Source organism: Syngnathus leptorhynchus, chromosome 2 (assembly GCF_054491065.1).
Source record: "Syngnathus leptorhynchus isolate UIUO chromosome 2, UIUO_Slep, whole genome shotgun sequence".
Classification (NCBI taxonomy): Eukaryota; Metazoa; Chordata; class Actinopteri; order Syngnathiformes; family Syngnathidae; genus Syngnathus; species Syngnathus leptorhynchus.
The window spans coordinates 3,545,337-3,559,971 of NC_141196.1; the positions used below are offsets into that span (position 1 = coordinate 3,545,337).

General features: G+C 47.6%; 3 protein-coding genes across 8 annotated transcripts in view; all 3 read right to left on the bottom strand.

The window, feature by feature from the left end:
- The window catches only part of LOC147060178 (uncharacterized), a 56,812-nt gene extending 50,984 nt beyond the window's left edge, over positions 1 to 5,828 (bottom strand). The window contains exons 1-2 of the mRNA XM_085906619.1: positions 4,827 to 5,828; positions 4,675 to 4,744 (exon numbers count right to left, since the gene is read on the bottom strand). Coding sequence (XP_085762745.1) covers positions 4,675 to 4,744; positions 4,827 to 5,072 — 316 coding nt within the window. The 5' untranslated portion in view covers positions 5,073 to 5,828. The remainder of the gene's footprint in view (positions 1 to 4,674; positions 4,745 to 4,826) is intronic.
- A 147-nt stretch (positions 5,829 to 5,975) lies between these two features.
- On the bottom strand, positions 5,976 to 9,533 carry larp7 (La ribonucleoprotein 7, transcriptional regulator). The gene is made up of 12 exons (XM_085904059.1): positions 9,058 to 9,533; positions 8,889 to 8,989; positions 8,730 to 8,813; positions 8,407 to 8,571; positions 8,222 to 8,324; positions 7,711 to 8,001; positions 7,507 to 7,642; positions 7,308 to 7,432; positions 7,098 to 7,213; positions 6,455 to 6,614; positions 6,291 to 6,382; positions 5,976 to 6,232 (listed from the first exon to the last, which is right to left on the bottom strand). The coding sequence occupies exons 1-12, from the start codon at positions 9,242 to 9,244 to the stop codon at positions 6,155 to 6,157; spliced, it is 1,638 nt and encodes a 545-aa protein (XP_085760185.1). The 5' UTR covers positions 9,245 to 9,533; the 3' UTR covers positions 5,976 to 6,154.
- A 351-nt stretch (positions 9,534 to 9,884) lies between these two features.
- Positions 9,885 to 14,635, bottom strand: part of adamtsl3 (ADAMTS-like 3) — a 94,925-nt gene continuing 90,174 nt past the window's right edge. For all 6 annotated transcript variants that reach the window (XM_085902747.1, XM_085902791.1, XM_085902781.1 and 3 more), the window contains 10 exons: positions 14,122 to 14,332; positions 13,879 to 14,058; positions 13,654 to 13,807; positions 12,756 to 13,587; positions 12,552 to 12,679; positions 11,917 to 12,001; positions 11,645 to 11,852; positions 11,086 to 11,195; positions 10,805 to 11,007; positions 9,885 to 10,724 (listed from right to left, as the gene is read on the bottom strand). In XM_085902747.1, coding sequence (XP_085758873.1) covers positions 10,612 to 10,724; positions 10,805 to 11,007; positions 11,086 to 11,195; positions 11,645 to 11,852; positions 11,917 to 12,001; positions 12,552 to 12,679; positions 12,756 to 13,587; positions 13,654 to 13,807; positions 13,879 to 14,058; positions 14,122 to 14,332 — 2,224 coding nt within the window. In that variant the 3' untranslated portion in view covers positions 9,885 to 10,611. The remainder of the gene's footprint in view (positions 10,725 to 10,804; positions 11,008 to 11,085; positions 11,196 to 11,644; positions 11,853 to 11,916; positions 12,002 to 12,551; positions 12,680 to 12,755; positions 13,588 to 13,653; positions 13,808 to 13,878; positions 14,059 to 14,121; positions 14,333 to 14,635) is intronic.

The following is a 14,635-nucleotide window of genomic DNA, read 5'->3' on the forward strand; positions in this document are numbered from 1 at the left end:
TTTTGCATATTTTCCGATTTTCCGACTTGCATGTAATGAGCAACTATGTTAAAAAACTGTTTTTAAAATTCACTTTACAGACATTTTGAGAAGTGTGTTTACAGATAAACAGGCGGCGCTCCCGAAACGCATCGAGCAGATCGCGGTAGCCATAACTCGAGGATAAACACAGACAAAGAACAGAAGGAGGCCTTTCAACACCCTGCCATAACCCCCCCCCCTCCCCCTCCCACTTCCATCGAACCAGACTCCTCTGTTTTCAGTTTCGGAGCAGCTCGTCAACACTCTCACCTTTGATGATATCAAATCTTCACCTACCCCTGGAAGACCCCCCGCCCCCCCTATTTGTGGAGGTCCTCGAGACATGCACCTGTCCGCGGGGATTCAACCACTGTCTGCAGCGCTTGCAGCATGATTCATTGTTGTTGGACGCCATTTTCCGTACGGCTCGCTGCTAATGATGATAATCACTCATCCCGTAAAGCTTTTCCCAAACGGCGGATACAAAACAAGTCCAGCTAATACGCACGTTGTTATTGTTTAGCGCCAACACCACACCGGGAGGAAGTTTTAACTTCTCCCGAGCGTTAACAAAAACGCTTTTATGCCTTCGAGGCCTAACCAGAGCTCAACCGCAGTGTTGACACATCATAAAATGTCATTATTTAGAGGGAAATGATCCGAAATGGCTGATAAAAGGCTCCTTTAGCAAAGTGCGGAGACAATATCGGAAGGGGCGTACTTGAATGGAACCCAATCGAGACTTTGCAGTTTCCTGATTTGGCTTCTGAGAAGGAGCTTTGCTTTTCAAACGCAAACTTTCAGAGGTCGCAGTGGGACGTCTGGCCTGGCGCACTCCGCCACGAGCTTCCGACACATGATTATTTCCAAGTGTCATTTCTTCCCCCTCCTTTCGACAGAGCCTATTTGTTTCCGGGACCGTCACTTAATGAAACGCCGATTTCCTCGCTCCCCGGGGGGTGCGGCGGAAAGGACTTTGGAGGCTATAAAAAGGACGCGGCTAGCAAGACGCCTGCTACGTGTGATGTGGCTCATTCGCTCCGTACCATGGGCTGTCTGCATACTGTCATCTTTCAACCAAAGGCGTCCCGTCGGCCAGGATTTTGCGTCTCCTTTAGCAAATTTACAGAAATGAATGGCGAGCGAACGGATGGTTTCAATGAGCCGACCGCACGAGGGGATGCAAATCCCCGCAAAGCCTTGCGAGTGTTTTTCCACACACTTGCCAAGAGTACACAGAGAGGAGAGTGGAGAGCGTTGTTAAAAAAGGTGAAGAGGATTATGGCTCTGGTGGTGGACTGTACATACAGTCGACATTTAGAGTGCTACATGATGTGAAAGTGGCTGTGTTAGCTTAAAGGCTAATTTGACAATTAATATGGCAAGTTTGAGATCAAATAGAGGAGATGTATTCCATTTCCTTTCCAAATTTCACTACACTTAGAAACATAACTTTTAGGGATATTAAAAAAACAAAATTGAGTGTTTTGAAAATTCTCCACAAGCTGCCATTGAAGAGGAGACACTTGGAGAACCACTCAGATTTGTGGCCTGCACCGACTCATTGGTGGATATTTTTAACTGATATTTTTCAGCCAATCAGAGAAGGCGTTTCCCCAAGTATTCGTTGAAATGAAATGACCCAGGAAATTCAAGTTTGACTCGAATTTGAAGGCCAGGTTCTTGATAGATCATAAGTGTCACTGCTCTGCCTGACATTTGACAAGCTTGTTTTCTCTGCTTTTTGGTTACAAACCAAAGTTTTTGGTGAAAATAATCCACATTCCACTATTTATTACTAAAGAATGCAAAAAGCTAGAAACAAACTTTTAAAGCAGCAATTGCAATGACTCGATACAAATCACATTTCTTGTGCCAACATCTTTGGGAAGACTTCTGAAAAAAAAAAAAAAAAACAAGAAGTAGAAATGGTCCCATACCAGACTTGTAGTAAGGTATCGGGTCCTCGTGAAGGCTGCCGATACCAACAACCGATATTTGCGACAAAAATTAGGACATCGAGTCTTCCGCTGCAGTAGTTGGCGCTATTGTGTGGCAATTTGGCACATCATGTTAAATAAATTTTTCATATCAGGCATTACCGTTACTCGGTTTGAAAAAGATTGCCTGGAACATCCCGACTACAATAAATGTTCCAGTGCACATCCACTGGAACACGGCACAAGTTATGTTTTCATGCATAAACAGGCCCGGCTTTGATGGCGAGCGCAAATATTGACTCCTCCGAGACGGTGTCCCTGTAGCCGAGGAGACGAAAGCCGGCTCGCCACACCTGCTGCGGCGGCCATATTTACACCCGGCAGCAGACGAGGCCGTGATCCATTGCACCCCCCCCCCCTTCCGTTGCCGCTTCACACATCAGCACACACACTTTTCCTTCGGCTCCCGACAGGGCCGCCTTTCTTGGCGACGGAGCAGCGGGAATCTCGCCAAGCGCACAACCCGAGCTGGAATGCGTGCGTGCGCTAAGTACACAACATCCAAACGAGCGACACAACCCGACTGACACATTCAATATGTGAAGACATCGCCAACCTGACCTGCACGGAATGCCACATGGAGTGTCCTCCAAAAGTATTGGAACGGCAAGGTCAATTCCTTTCTTTGGTTGTACACTAAAAACATTTGGCTTTCATATCAAAAGATAAATGAGGCAACAATTCTAAATTTCATGCCTTGATGGGTTAAACAAGTCAGAATGGAGCAATTTTCGAATGAGCAAAAGTATTGAAACACGTGACGGGAGTCCCGAAGAGGACAACGAAGGGGAAAACTCCAGAAACAAACACTTTCACTCCATTTAAAATGAAAGTGTCTTTTGAACGGCAAGAGAACAAATAAGATTGCCAATCGTGGGGTAAAAAAAAAAAATCCCCGTATGACAACAAAGAACGACTGTTTTAAAGAAGGTCTCCAAAAGTGCCAGCCAATAGCAGTGCGGGCTCGTGAAGAGAGCTCAAAGGATGTCTTAGCCAGGGGTCAAAGGGCACCGGTGGGATGAGACAGAGGGTCTGTGAGCTGGCTTTTGTGGTCACTCTGAACCCCCTCGCCCGCAACCTCAGACCAGCTCAGACGGAGGGAGGGGGTGATGCCGCCCACGTCACATGACAAAGACAGTCTTGAATGAGACTGCAAAACCAGAATGGCACTTGGAACGCAGACCTCCACCAAGGCTGGAAGAAAAACCTCCTCATTTCTATATAAGCCCCTTCAGACAGGAATATTTTTTTTTTCCCAGCTATGGACTGGCAAAGTCAACAAAGCAGGACAGTCAATGTTGATGAACACGCGCAAAAGAAGCACTTTCAGCTATTTGCTTTTTGTTTGTAGGTTTTCCATTCAGAGTTTTGCCCTCAGGTTCCACACGCGTCACAAAAGCAAAAAGCGGGGGAAAAGTGTGCCGCCCTTTCAAAAGAGCTGCTTTCGGTTTGGAAGATGAAAAGCTATTTCTGGCCTTCAAATGGAGAATTAGAGCAAGTGTAACTTGTGATGAGTCATCAGGAAGAAGTTAAAAGCGCCGCGTGCTACAACTCGATGGGCTCGATTCCGACCGAGAGGCAATCGAAACGTAATTGCGTGTGCGTCACATGAGGTGAGTCGTCTTAAGCAGGAACAGCTGGCTGCCGCCGCCGCCGCCACCTGTGCATCTGCTTGACGTTACCGCGCACTCGCTAATTATCAGAGTTGTGCGACTCCAGTCACATTTGAGTCTGCAATTTTAAGAACGTGAATAAAACTTATCAAAGACAGAAGAGTGAAAGACTCGAATTGACTTTGACTCAAACTCAATGACGCGTCATTCGTGTGAAAATCAGTTGCTTGAAAAAAAGGCCAAGCTAGCTGTGTGAAGTGTGATGCTAAGCTAGCTATTAGCTTGACGCTGTAGTTTACCAATAGCGGTTTAAATCATAATCAAACTTGATATGCAATTATTTGAGGAGACAATTAAGCGATACATTAGTCAGAGTGAAGAGTTTGTAATATGGAAATAATAAAAAAAAATTTTTAACTTTTACATCTATACATAGATTGAGTACCGTTCTGTTTGTGCAGATAAATGAATGGAGAAGAGAACCTCATTTTGGACAAGACTAAATGAAATCTACACACCACAACACAGAGCTCTGCCAAGACTGAAGCAGCAAAATAATTGTCCCCTTTGCATTTCAAATTTAAAATGCATGCATGGTTCGTTGAGATTTTAAGGAAAATGCCATGCGATGCAAATTTCGTGATCTCTGCATCAAAATAACAACAAATATGCACGTTTTCACCAAGCACTTTTGAGTGCAAGTAACTATTTGATTTTTTTTACTTTTACTGCTAATACCGTGAAACGGTTGGGCTGTCAATCGAAAAAAAAATAAAAAAGAACTTAAAACCGTGTTGGACCCAAAGCTGAGGGAACAAATGATTCCATCTACCGGCGGCAAGCGGGAAGCTCATGTGTCGTCCGCCTTTCACGACAACATAGCAAGTGTGCCAGCCACTCAGCACGTCTATGTTTAGGCCGCTCACTCCATCTCAGCTGCGCGCATTCGTCACAGCGGATCTGCCAAACACGCGGCAATATCCGCGGCGTCCTTGAACGCACCACTTCCCATTCACTCCCACGCGCCGCGGGTAGCTCACCTGGAGGACAGTTGCATTCAGGTGACACTTGCCGGGCGCTCCGGATCTTGACGAATTGCTCATAAGAACGCTGCAGAGAAGAATTTACAACATCATGATGTCTGCTTTTGCTCCATGAAGGAACGTCGGCCACGCGTACGGGTCAATCTCACCTGGGAGAGCATCTCGTTGACTTTTTGCGCAACCAACGCATCCAAATCATCGGCGGGGGCGCGCGTCGACGCGTCCGCGCCGCGCTCCAAACCTGCCAGTCGGCGCCTGACGTCTGCTGCGTGGATGCTGAGCACCACGCAGAAGGCGATGGACGCCACCGAGCACAACGACGGGATGACGCTGGAGGCTCGACGCCGAGGGGTCACTTTCTCGTCCATGTTCCCCGTGGACGCTCCACGCTCCATCCGAATCACGGCGCGGGTTGACGGTCAACGAAGGCGTTCACGTTCACCGCCGCAAAACTTGTTGCACCTCAGACGTCCGCGAGAGGAGGCGCTGAGGAATTGCGTGTAAATCAAGGCGGCGTGGGCACTCAGAGCTTTTCCACGCTCAAGCACAAACACACACGCCCCCCACCCTCGTTATGGCAGCAACACGCCCCCAAACTCTCTTGGCACCCTGCAGTCACTCACCGGATGACGACAGCCGTAAAATCAATTGGCATATAGTCTTCCATTCAATTCAATTAAACTTGCAATTGACAAGCCATGAATTTCTTGTGTTTATATTTTCCAGATTTACGTTGAACATGCGCAACACACATAAAAAAAAAAGAAGCCATTAGGATGAAGACACGGAAGCACACTAGATACTAATTAATGTTAATTAGCAAGCGGTCGTTCGATGACGTTTTTTTTTTGGGCAAAATATTGCCACCTAGTGGATAAAAGGGATATATGCTACCAGCTTCCGGGGGAAGGTTTAGATCATTGCGCCGATCCACAAGGAGAAAAATGCATACCGTAATATATGTTGTATATGGGCCGTTGCCGAATAAGACGACAATTTAGGCGCCCGTGTTAAGAAAATAAATCACCATACAATTTGATTCGTTTGGTTGAGATGTTACGGAAATACTGGTGAACCATCCTTTTGCAATTTAAATTAAAAAAAACATAAGAAAATGTCAATGTTAGCCTAATTATAATTCTCAGTGTAAGCCAGTCCAAAACAAAACTAAATCATGTTTTAAAAAAAAAGAACTGATAAAATGAGTTCTTGGTTTGAGTGAACCATTTTGTGAGAACAGAAAAAAAAATGCAAAAATGAACCCATGGTCAGGGCAATTATGTCAACAATTCTAAAAGTTCAAACGTTTTCTTTTAATGCACTCCACATTTGAAAGAGTCCATTCGTCAAACGACAATAAAAAAACGTGTGCACATCTTGATGGGGAGCTTCATCCTATTTACATCACAAACTTGAACTTGGTGCTCCAGCACAAATGCAAAAAGTAGAAAAAAACAAAAAACTAAGTAGCAGTGAGTCAGTCTTCTTGGAAGCGAATGTGCTTGTTGGCCTCCTTGGCGCGAGCTATGATGATCTTCTCCGCTTTGGACAAGAGCTGAAAGGAATTGAAAGATGAGCTTGAAGTCAGAGTCTTGAAGGAGCCGCCATCTCACCTTGGCCGTGCCGCGCTTCTTCTCTCTCGGCTTGTTGAGCTTGACCTGCCGATCCACCAGGATCTTCTGCCAGTACCTCTGCTCGTTGTCACCTTTTGACAACCAAACGCGCGTTTTCTCTCGGATCCTTGTGATTTTCTTGGAAGCAAGCGTGTGGTGCCCACCTGAAAGGATCTCCAGCTGCCAGCCGTGCACTTTCTGCAGCTCGGCTTTATTATCGTTGACGGTCTGCGCGTACTCTGGCCGCTCGAAGCGCACGTAGCCCTCGGCGTCGCCTTCCAACAGGTCCACGTACGCCACCGGCGAGATCTTGCACAGGGTGTCCTATGTCCCAAAGGAAAGTGGGATGAAAGCATGACATTTTTTTTTTTGCAAATGGAGGACAAAAGTCTTGGCTAGCTTTGGTGTTATCATTAAGCCGGTAAAGCAAAGTAACCAACTAACAAATAAATAAACAGAGAGCAGGAGACGTATGTAGATTATATAGATGAACAATAAAGTACCAACTGCGGCCAACAGGTGGCAGCACCGAGTCCCTTTAGGATGAATTTACTCTATCAAAACACTTCTCAAGTGCACAAGTTTGTGAACATTAAAACTTTAGAATTTTGACCGTGACAAGCGCCTCGGGATTGCTCAAAGCGTTTGTCACGTTGAATCTCCAAAGTCTGTCACAAAAGAGAGGATAGAGATTTTTTACATTTTGAAATAGAAGCAATGACTAATTTACGTAGTACACACAAACTCACACATGGCATACACACAGTTTACCAAAACATAAAATTGTTTTTGGGCTCGACTTTTGACCTTGATTATCTTCCTCCTCGGAAGCGCCTTGTTGTCCGTAATCTTCATGATGACGCCGCTGGTGAACTGCGGACCCAGAGTGCTCGTCTTCTCGCTCGCCTCCTCGCTCGCCTCCACTGCAAGAGATAAAAAAACAAAACAAAAACGGAGGCCTTTCCACGTTTAGCACGCGAGACGTTCTGAAGCGAAGCGGCGTCGTGCTGAACTCACTCTTCTGGTCGCTTCTGCCGCCGCGCCGCTCTTCGCCGTCCAACTGCGTCATGCACTTCTTCAGGGAGGACATGCTAAGCTTCTGCAGCCGCAGGTACTCGGACTTGAGCTCCAGCCAAGCTTTCCTGCCATCGCACAAATGTGGTTATTTTGTTTTTGTTGACCGGAGTGTGGCCTCGTTGTTGTCGTGCGCTCGTACTTGGACAAGACCCTCAGCGGGATGACCTCTTCGCCAATCTTAAGCTTCTCCTTGTGTTTCTTCTTCCTCTTTCTCTTGGCTTTGACCAGCGGGTCTTCTTGGTTTTCTTTCCCATGCTCGCCCTCTAGTGGTGGATCTGCACATGCAATCACATGGTAATTTCACTTTTCTTTTTCCCTCCTTGGTTTGTTGACACAAGCTTACTGCTCTCAAACTCGACTTCATGGTTCTCCTCGAGCTTCCTCATCTTGGCGGGCTGCGCCGCTTCCGATTCCTCCACCGCCTGCGAGCGGCGTCTCTTTTTCTCCGAGATTTTACCCGTCGTCTTCTGACTTGTGGCATCTGAGCCTTGCTGCTGCTGCTTCTTTTTCTTCTTCTGCTGTTGCTGCTGCAGAACTGGCGTCTCGGTGTCCATCGGTGCCACTTTGGCCTCCTCTGCCAGCAGCTTCTTTTTCTTCTTCTTTTTCTTTTTTTTCTCTTCCTCCCCGCCGCCACCTGCGACAGATTTTAAAAAAATTAATTCTCCCCCAATCATTCTATTGTTCTCTTTTCCCAACAAATTCAAAACAACCCAAGCACAACCTTTTGCGCCACAGCTCGTCCTTAGTTTTTAATCAAGTGTTTTTCTTTCTTTTAATTGTAACTGTCCTGTGCTCAGAATTTCAATCAAATTAAAATAAAGCAGAGTTGTTGTTTTTTGCCAGGCAATGCGTACCTGAAGACGGATTATCTGCAGTCACCTTGATGGGCTTCCCCTTCATAGTCTTGGGGAATACTCCCGGCTTCCTAGGAGCATCTTCAGGAGGGTTATTGAGCATCTGGATGTGAGGGGAAAAAAAAGAAACCTCCTCAGGTTTTCTTCAGCTCATCAGTGGCTTATTATTATGAATAAAAGTTCACCTCAATGGCTTTTTCTGCTTGCTCTGAGTTCTCAAACTCCACAAAGGCAAAGCCTTTGGGATCGTTGGTGCTTTTGTATCTGGGGATGCTGGCGTAAACGACGGTCCCGCATTTAGAGAAGACCTTCTCGATCCAGCTGTGAGTCACTTCTTTGGGTAGGAGCTCCTAAATGAAAAAAAACATTCCTGGGTCAATGACACTGGAAAGTACATTGTGACATCGAGAAATATGAAAGGAATGATTTTGATCTGGATAACATCGACGTGGGTCAATTTGACCCCCCCAAAATAAACAGAGAGCTTAAAAGAAAAACTAAAGTTTACCACGTAGACTGTGCGGCTGTCCACGTCAGGTGGAACTTCTCCGATGGGAAGTTGCCGTCTCACTTTATCACCCTCTAAATTCACCTGAAAGTTTGCCACACGTTTTTTAATTCATTGGGTCCGATTCGAATGCACAGGCAGGCTTTTGCCGCTCCTCACCTCCAGCAAGGAAGAATTCTTCAGAGCCCTGGCGATCAGTTTAGTGTCGCTCGTCAGCTTCTTCATGCGATTGAAGCTCGCCACCACGGATAAATCAACATCTGAGGGGGAAAAAAAAAAATCACGATCAAAACACATCCGATGCATTTTTCCAATGTGGGTGACTTACAGCCGTCATCCGACTCGTCAATGAGCTTTCTCAGAAAGCGGTCCTTATGGAGGTTGACGTCTCCGAACCAGAACTCCACTTGTTTTTTCACTTCGAATAGCAGCTGCTTGACGCGGGATCTTTTCTTCTTGTCTGTCTCTTTGGTCGAAACTCCACCGTCATCCGCGGCTTCCTTCGGTTCGTCCATACTTTTTCCTCCGGAGCTCGAATCGATAAAAAAACGCTACCACAACGTCCAAGATATAAACAGTCACTTTCCAAACTGCGCGACCTGAGAGCTTTAAAACTACACACACCTGCCCGCTACATATTTGTCAAGTGGACATTTATAATGCCAATGCATACGACTTGGCAAGTTTCAAAGAGCAAAACGTGAAAAACGATATAAGTTACTAATTTCGTGTTGGCAATTGAGCTTGAAGCGCTCACGGAAAGCCGCTGTCGCGTAATACATACGTCACACGTATGCGTCACGTAAGGGACGTTCAAAAATGGAAAAAGTAGGAAACAACAATGCCAATAATAAGAAGAGATTATGAGTTATTGACGGCAGAAACATACGGTGTCTTGTCATTATTGAATACCATTCCAATTTTGTTCTTCAGGTAGCAATATTACATAAAAGCAGAGCATAATTTTATGAGGAAAAGGCAACATGTTCTAAAAGGAATGTGCTATATATTATTTAAAAACAAAAACACCAGCAGAGGGCGCTCTGGGAAGGTACGTCAAATATAATCACCAGGCAACATCAATTCCAACCGTTTTATTGATTTACAAAACTGTACACACAGACACGCATAGAAATAAATAAGACAAAATACATATCTACACAACTGAAGCATATACTTGATATGTTGATGACGGTCTCTTTTCATAAAATCAAACAATTGCACCTCAATAAAATACCAACATGTTGCACTCAAATCCAAAAGTGCCAATTCGGTGAATAAATAATCAATCAAAAAATGTATGTTAGAACGAAAAAACAAGAATTCAAGAAGAAACATTACTGATGCTTCAAAATTGCTGTTTTTCCAGCATTGTGCTTTCTTGTCACCTGGGAGCCAAAAGTAAGAATTAAAAGTTGGCGACAACATGTGGGCATGTCACGACTAAATGTGCAAAAGCATAAAAAAAGTGGTTAAACTAGACATATACTGTAGATAAATACCTTTTAAAAAATACAAAGCAAAATATATAAATGTAACATAAAAAAAACATCAACAAGTCATGTTTTTAACAAAGACTTTTGTTGAGTTTTGAGTGCAAAATACTTTTTTTTCCTGTTTCCTCCCATTGTGTGTTTGCTTCAGTCATGAGTGCAACATTCAATTCAAACTCCCATCCAATTCAATTTGTCAAATCAAATATCAGATTGGAGTTTTTTTTTTTTTTGGCATACCCAAAATGCTTTGGAAATTGTGTTTCAAATCCTTTCCAGTGGTTCTCACATCACGTCACATCTGAAAACATCCATCGTACGACACGTCCCTCCGTTCATCGATGCCTGCAGCGGGGAGGTCCTTGATGGCATCCGACTCGCCCCGCCCATCAGGTGTTGAGACACGAGTGACAACAGCGACTCTTAAACTGTGGCAGAGTGCACAACTCCAACTGCCGCACCTTCTCGCAGTACCGGGTGCTGTCGCGACACTCTCCGGCGGCTACGGTTAGCAAAGCGCCGGCGACCGTCGTGTTAAAAGATTTCTTGGGACATTTGTAGCGTGACGTTCGAACGGCTCACCTCTGCCGCAGGACACCGTATTGCAGCGCTGCCAGCTGGCGGGACGAGGTCTCCGCGAGCAGCTCCCGCCGGGTCGTCTCGTGCACGCCACCCGGCGTGACTGGAAGCCGTGTCGGCCGCAGGTGGCCGTGCACTGCGTCCACGGGCCGACTCGCCAGCGCGGAGCGCAAGCGTCCGCCGAGCAGTTCCTCGTGGAGCTCGGCCTTGGAAGGGGAAACGCATCGGAGTCACAAAGTCGATACCCGGCGGAGGGAACGATTGTTTGAGACGGCAATTTTTACCGTCTGAGTCCGCCGCACATCCCGGAAGGGACTTTGGTGCCGTTTTTGTCTCGGCAGAAAACGTCGCGGTGCTGTGCAGCCAAACTTGGACCCAGGCATTGACCACTGCACTGAAACATCCCAAAAAGAACAAAAAGTTATGACACAAATCGGTTCAGAACACTAATTCTTGACGGGAAAATTACCATAAGTGTCTCTCACCCTGCTTGCCTGTGAAATTTACATTTGTAAGCCATTGTAATGACTACCAGATACCACTAGACGGCAGTATTGGGTCACTTTTGATTTTTAAGATTAGGCGGGAAATTTCAGATTGTCACATCATTTACATAAAAAAACCAAATGCCGCCACGTTGTAAGTTGACACGCAGAGAATATGTACGACATAAAGACAGTATATTCAAAAGTGTGTGTGACGATTGGGAGAAACACTGATGCAATTTATGTCGTGAAAGGCGAACGCCGTATTTGAGCCGTGACTCAGCGTAGGTCAAAAAGCGAGGCCTCCTTAATGTTTCCATGACTTGTTAAGATGATTGGCTACGTGGAGCAGGCTTACCAATCCCCAGTCGCTCGTAGCCCAAGCCACGCAGGGCAAAACGTTACACGTCCTGCTGTCGGAGGGTTTCCGCCCCGCGCCTAAGCAGCGCCGCTGCTCCACCTCCGTCGAGCCGCCCTCGGGGCCGTCCACGCAGCGCACCCGTCTGGTCTGGGAACCGCCGCCGCAGCTGGCTGAGCACGCCGCCCAAGGGTCCGCGCGCCAACGACTTGAAGAGAGTTTTGTGAGATTTGAAACTGGATGACTAAAAAATGTGCATTGCGGCCGCCAACCTGTGGGCAGCTAACTGGATGCTGCTGTTGCTCCTATCAGGGCAAAAGGAGCCATCAGCTTGGATGCAGTTTCTTCCTCCGCTTCCTGATAATACAGTGGACAGGAATTAAAGGAGGAGGAGGAGGGGACAAAAAAAACCCCAAATAACTTGTCCCTTGACAGCCCCTTTTATTCTTTGGCCCTCAGAGCGTAGCGGCTTATCTTCTTTGAAACATTCCCCCCCGAGCCTTCTAATTGTTGTCGTATGAGCGAGAAAAGCAGCATTGCCGTCCGTTCTCTTTGATTGCAATCCAGAGAGGTTGCGAGCGGCCACGCTTTGAGGGGAGGTGGGGACGGACGCCGCGGCTCTCTCGGGACTTCTGCTGATGGCACGCAGCACGCATTCTCCACCACTGACTCAGCCAGGCAAGCCACGGCTTCGCGACCCAATTTGAAAACATTTGCGGTGGCCGAGTGCATGAATGTGACTTCCCAGAAACAGCAAGTTTTCAACCTCAAAAAAACATCTTTCAAAACGTTGCTTTAGGTGGGAAAAAATCCAGACCCGGAAAGTAAAAATCCTGCCATAGTTTGGCTTTAGCCACAGGTCCTTGGCACGGATTTCGGATTTGCGGGTCCGGGATACGGTTCTCACCTGTAATCTGCAACCAAGACGAGCGTGAGGAGGACCCGAGCCGGTTTCTGGCGGTGCAGGTGTACAGACCCTCGTCGGACAGGTTCGGAGAGCGGATCCTCAGCGAGCCGCCGGGCAACAAGTCTATTCTGCCGGTACCAAGACAAGATGGCCGCTCAGTTAAATCGTAATCTCGTTTGCGATTCACGAGTCGTGCGGTCATACCTGCGATCGGAACGCAACAGTTTTCCATTTTTGGTCCAGGTTAGAGATGGTTCCGGGTAACCGAGAGTCTCACATCTGATCTCCAAACTGGCATACGGTTTCCGCAGCAAAATCGGCCGCCCGACATTGACGCTCGCGTCCGAAGACGATCCCGCTCTGACTTTCCAGGGGCTCTGGATGATCACCGGGCTTCTGTACCTGCTCGGCTGGCTTTTTGCGTTTGATTCCATTTCTGGATGGTGACGAGTTGAGTCGTTGATGTCGTGGTGGGAAATGGACAGCTCGCCGACTAACTGAGCGACGGCTCGCTCCGCTTGCTTTCCTCCGAGGTTGCCGAGCTCATCCAGCCTCCGACTATCGAGAACGATGACATCGGGGATATCGAGAAGATCTCGCCTGTCTTCCGAGGTGGTCTTGTTCTTCTCAACCTTGAGCTGGAGCAAGCGCTCAACAATGTCGTCATACCCGTCAGGCGAGACGGAGGGCTCCTGCGCCCTCGTCCCTTCCGGTCTGCGCAACTTGTGCTTGCCCCCAATGACCCGTAGGACCAAATGTTCTTTAACCCGGCCCGCCACGCAGGTGTACGTCCCGGCGTCAGACGGGCCGACCTGCTGGATCTTCACTAACCCCAGAGGTGTCGCCAGGGGCTTCCCTTCTTTCAACCATTGGATATTAGCCTTGCGGATATGGCGGGCTGGACAGCGAAGGACCACAGTTGTCCAGGGGAGAAGATAGGCGGTGCCGCCGACCATCAGATGGACCTTTTTACTCCTCCTCAACTGAACATACACATTCCGCCGAGCCAGGATGGTAGGTTCCGTTTTCATCGAATCTGCGACAAAATGTTGCACCGCTTCGGTTATTCTCGTTACAATTTGTGAGTACGAGGGTGTCTTACTCTTGCAGAGTCTAAGAGAGCACGGTCGGATCCTGGTGGGTCGTCCCAGAGAGGAGCAATTGTTTGGATCCACCGTGTGATACTGTCCGTCCTCGCTTTGCTTCATGCAGACCGCCTCTAGTCTTTGTATCCCATTTCCGCAAGTCGCCGAACACTGAAAACCAAAAATTTAAAAAGTTGTCATCATTTTAATGAAGTTAGTGTGATCGATTGGATCAAGGCTACCTGGGACCAGCTGGTGACCCACTGGGGCGGGCAGCGCTGTTCTGTGCTACAAAGCCGCTGGCTGGACGGCATCTTGGCGGGACAAAACGAGTCTGGCAACTCCAGGAAGCTTCCGTCGGCCAAGCGCTGTTTGCACACCACCCGTCTCCTCTCGAGTCCATTCCCGCAACGACTGGAGCACTAAAAGCAACAAAGAAACAAACATCATGGTTTTGTGAAGGACTTCTTCATTTGTCTTTGTACCTTCCCCCATTCCTGCGTCTCCCACGTGGGGGGGCAGTCGAAGCGGTTGCAAGCCTGGATGGGGTTTGGTTTCGGATCCTGGCAGTTTTCATTGGGCAGAACCTCCGTGCCGTTGCTCCCCACGGACGGACGGCGGGCGCACGCTACGGTACGGGACATCAGGCCGACCCCACAGGAAGCGGAGCATTGGCTCCACCCCCCTGCTTCCCACCTGTAAAGAGCATTACAACCAAGAATGTGAAGCACTTGAGATTTTTCTCACCCGCACGCTGCGAATTTGATGAACTAATCCTCCTCCCACTTCATGAATCCAGCCTACTTTAAACATTTTCATTTCCAAATGATTCATATTCGCTCCGAGGCCCCCGAGGCCGTTTCTCCTCACGAATGGGGGGGGGGGGGACTATCCGAAGAGCGTGGCTTCACGTGGAAGCGCTCGGAGGCCTCGGGGAGAGAGTGCGCAAGGCCAAAGGAAACACGTGTGATGCAACGTTTGTTGTGCCTGAAAACAAGA

Bases quoted from the DNA above. Each gene is read 5' to 3' on its own strand.
- larp7 (XM_085904059.1), bottom strand. From the start codon at position 9,244: ATGGACGAACCGAAGGAAGCCGCGGATGACGGTGGAGTTTCGACCAAA. The intron at 7,433-7,506 runs GTACGAGCGCAC...GTGCGATGGCAG, and splicing joins CCGCTGAGGGTCTTGTCCAA to GAAAGCTTGGCTGGAGCTCA. The intron at 6,383-6,454 runs GTGGGCACCACA...GGTTGTCAAAAG, and splicing joins GCAGCTGGAGATCCTTTCAG to GTGACAACGAGCAGAGGTAC.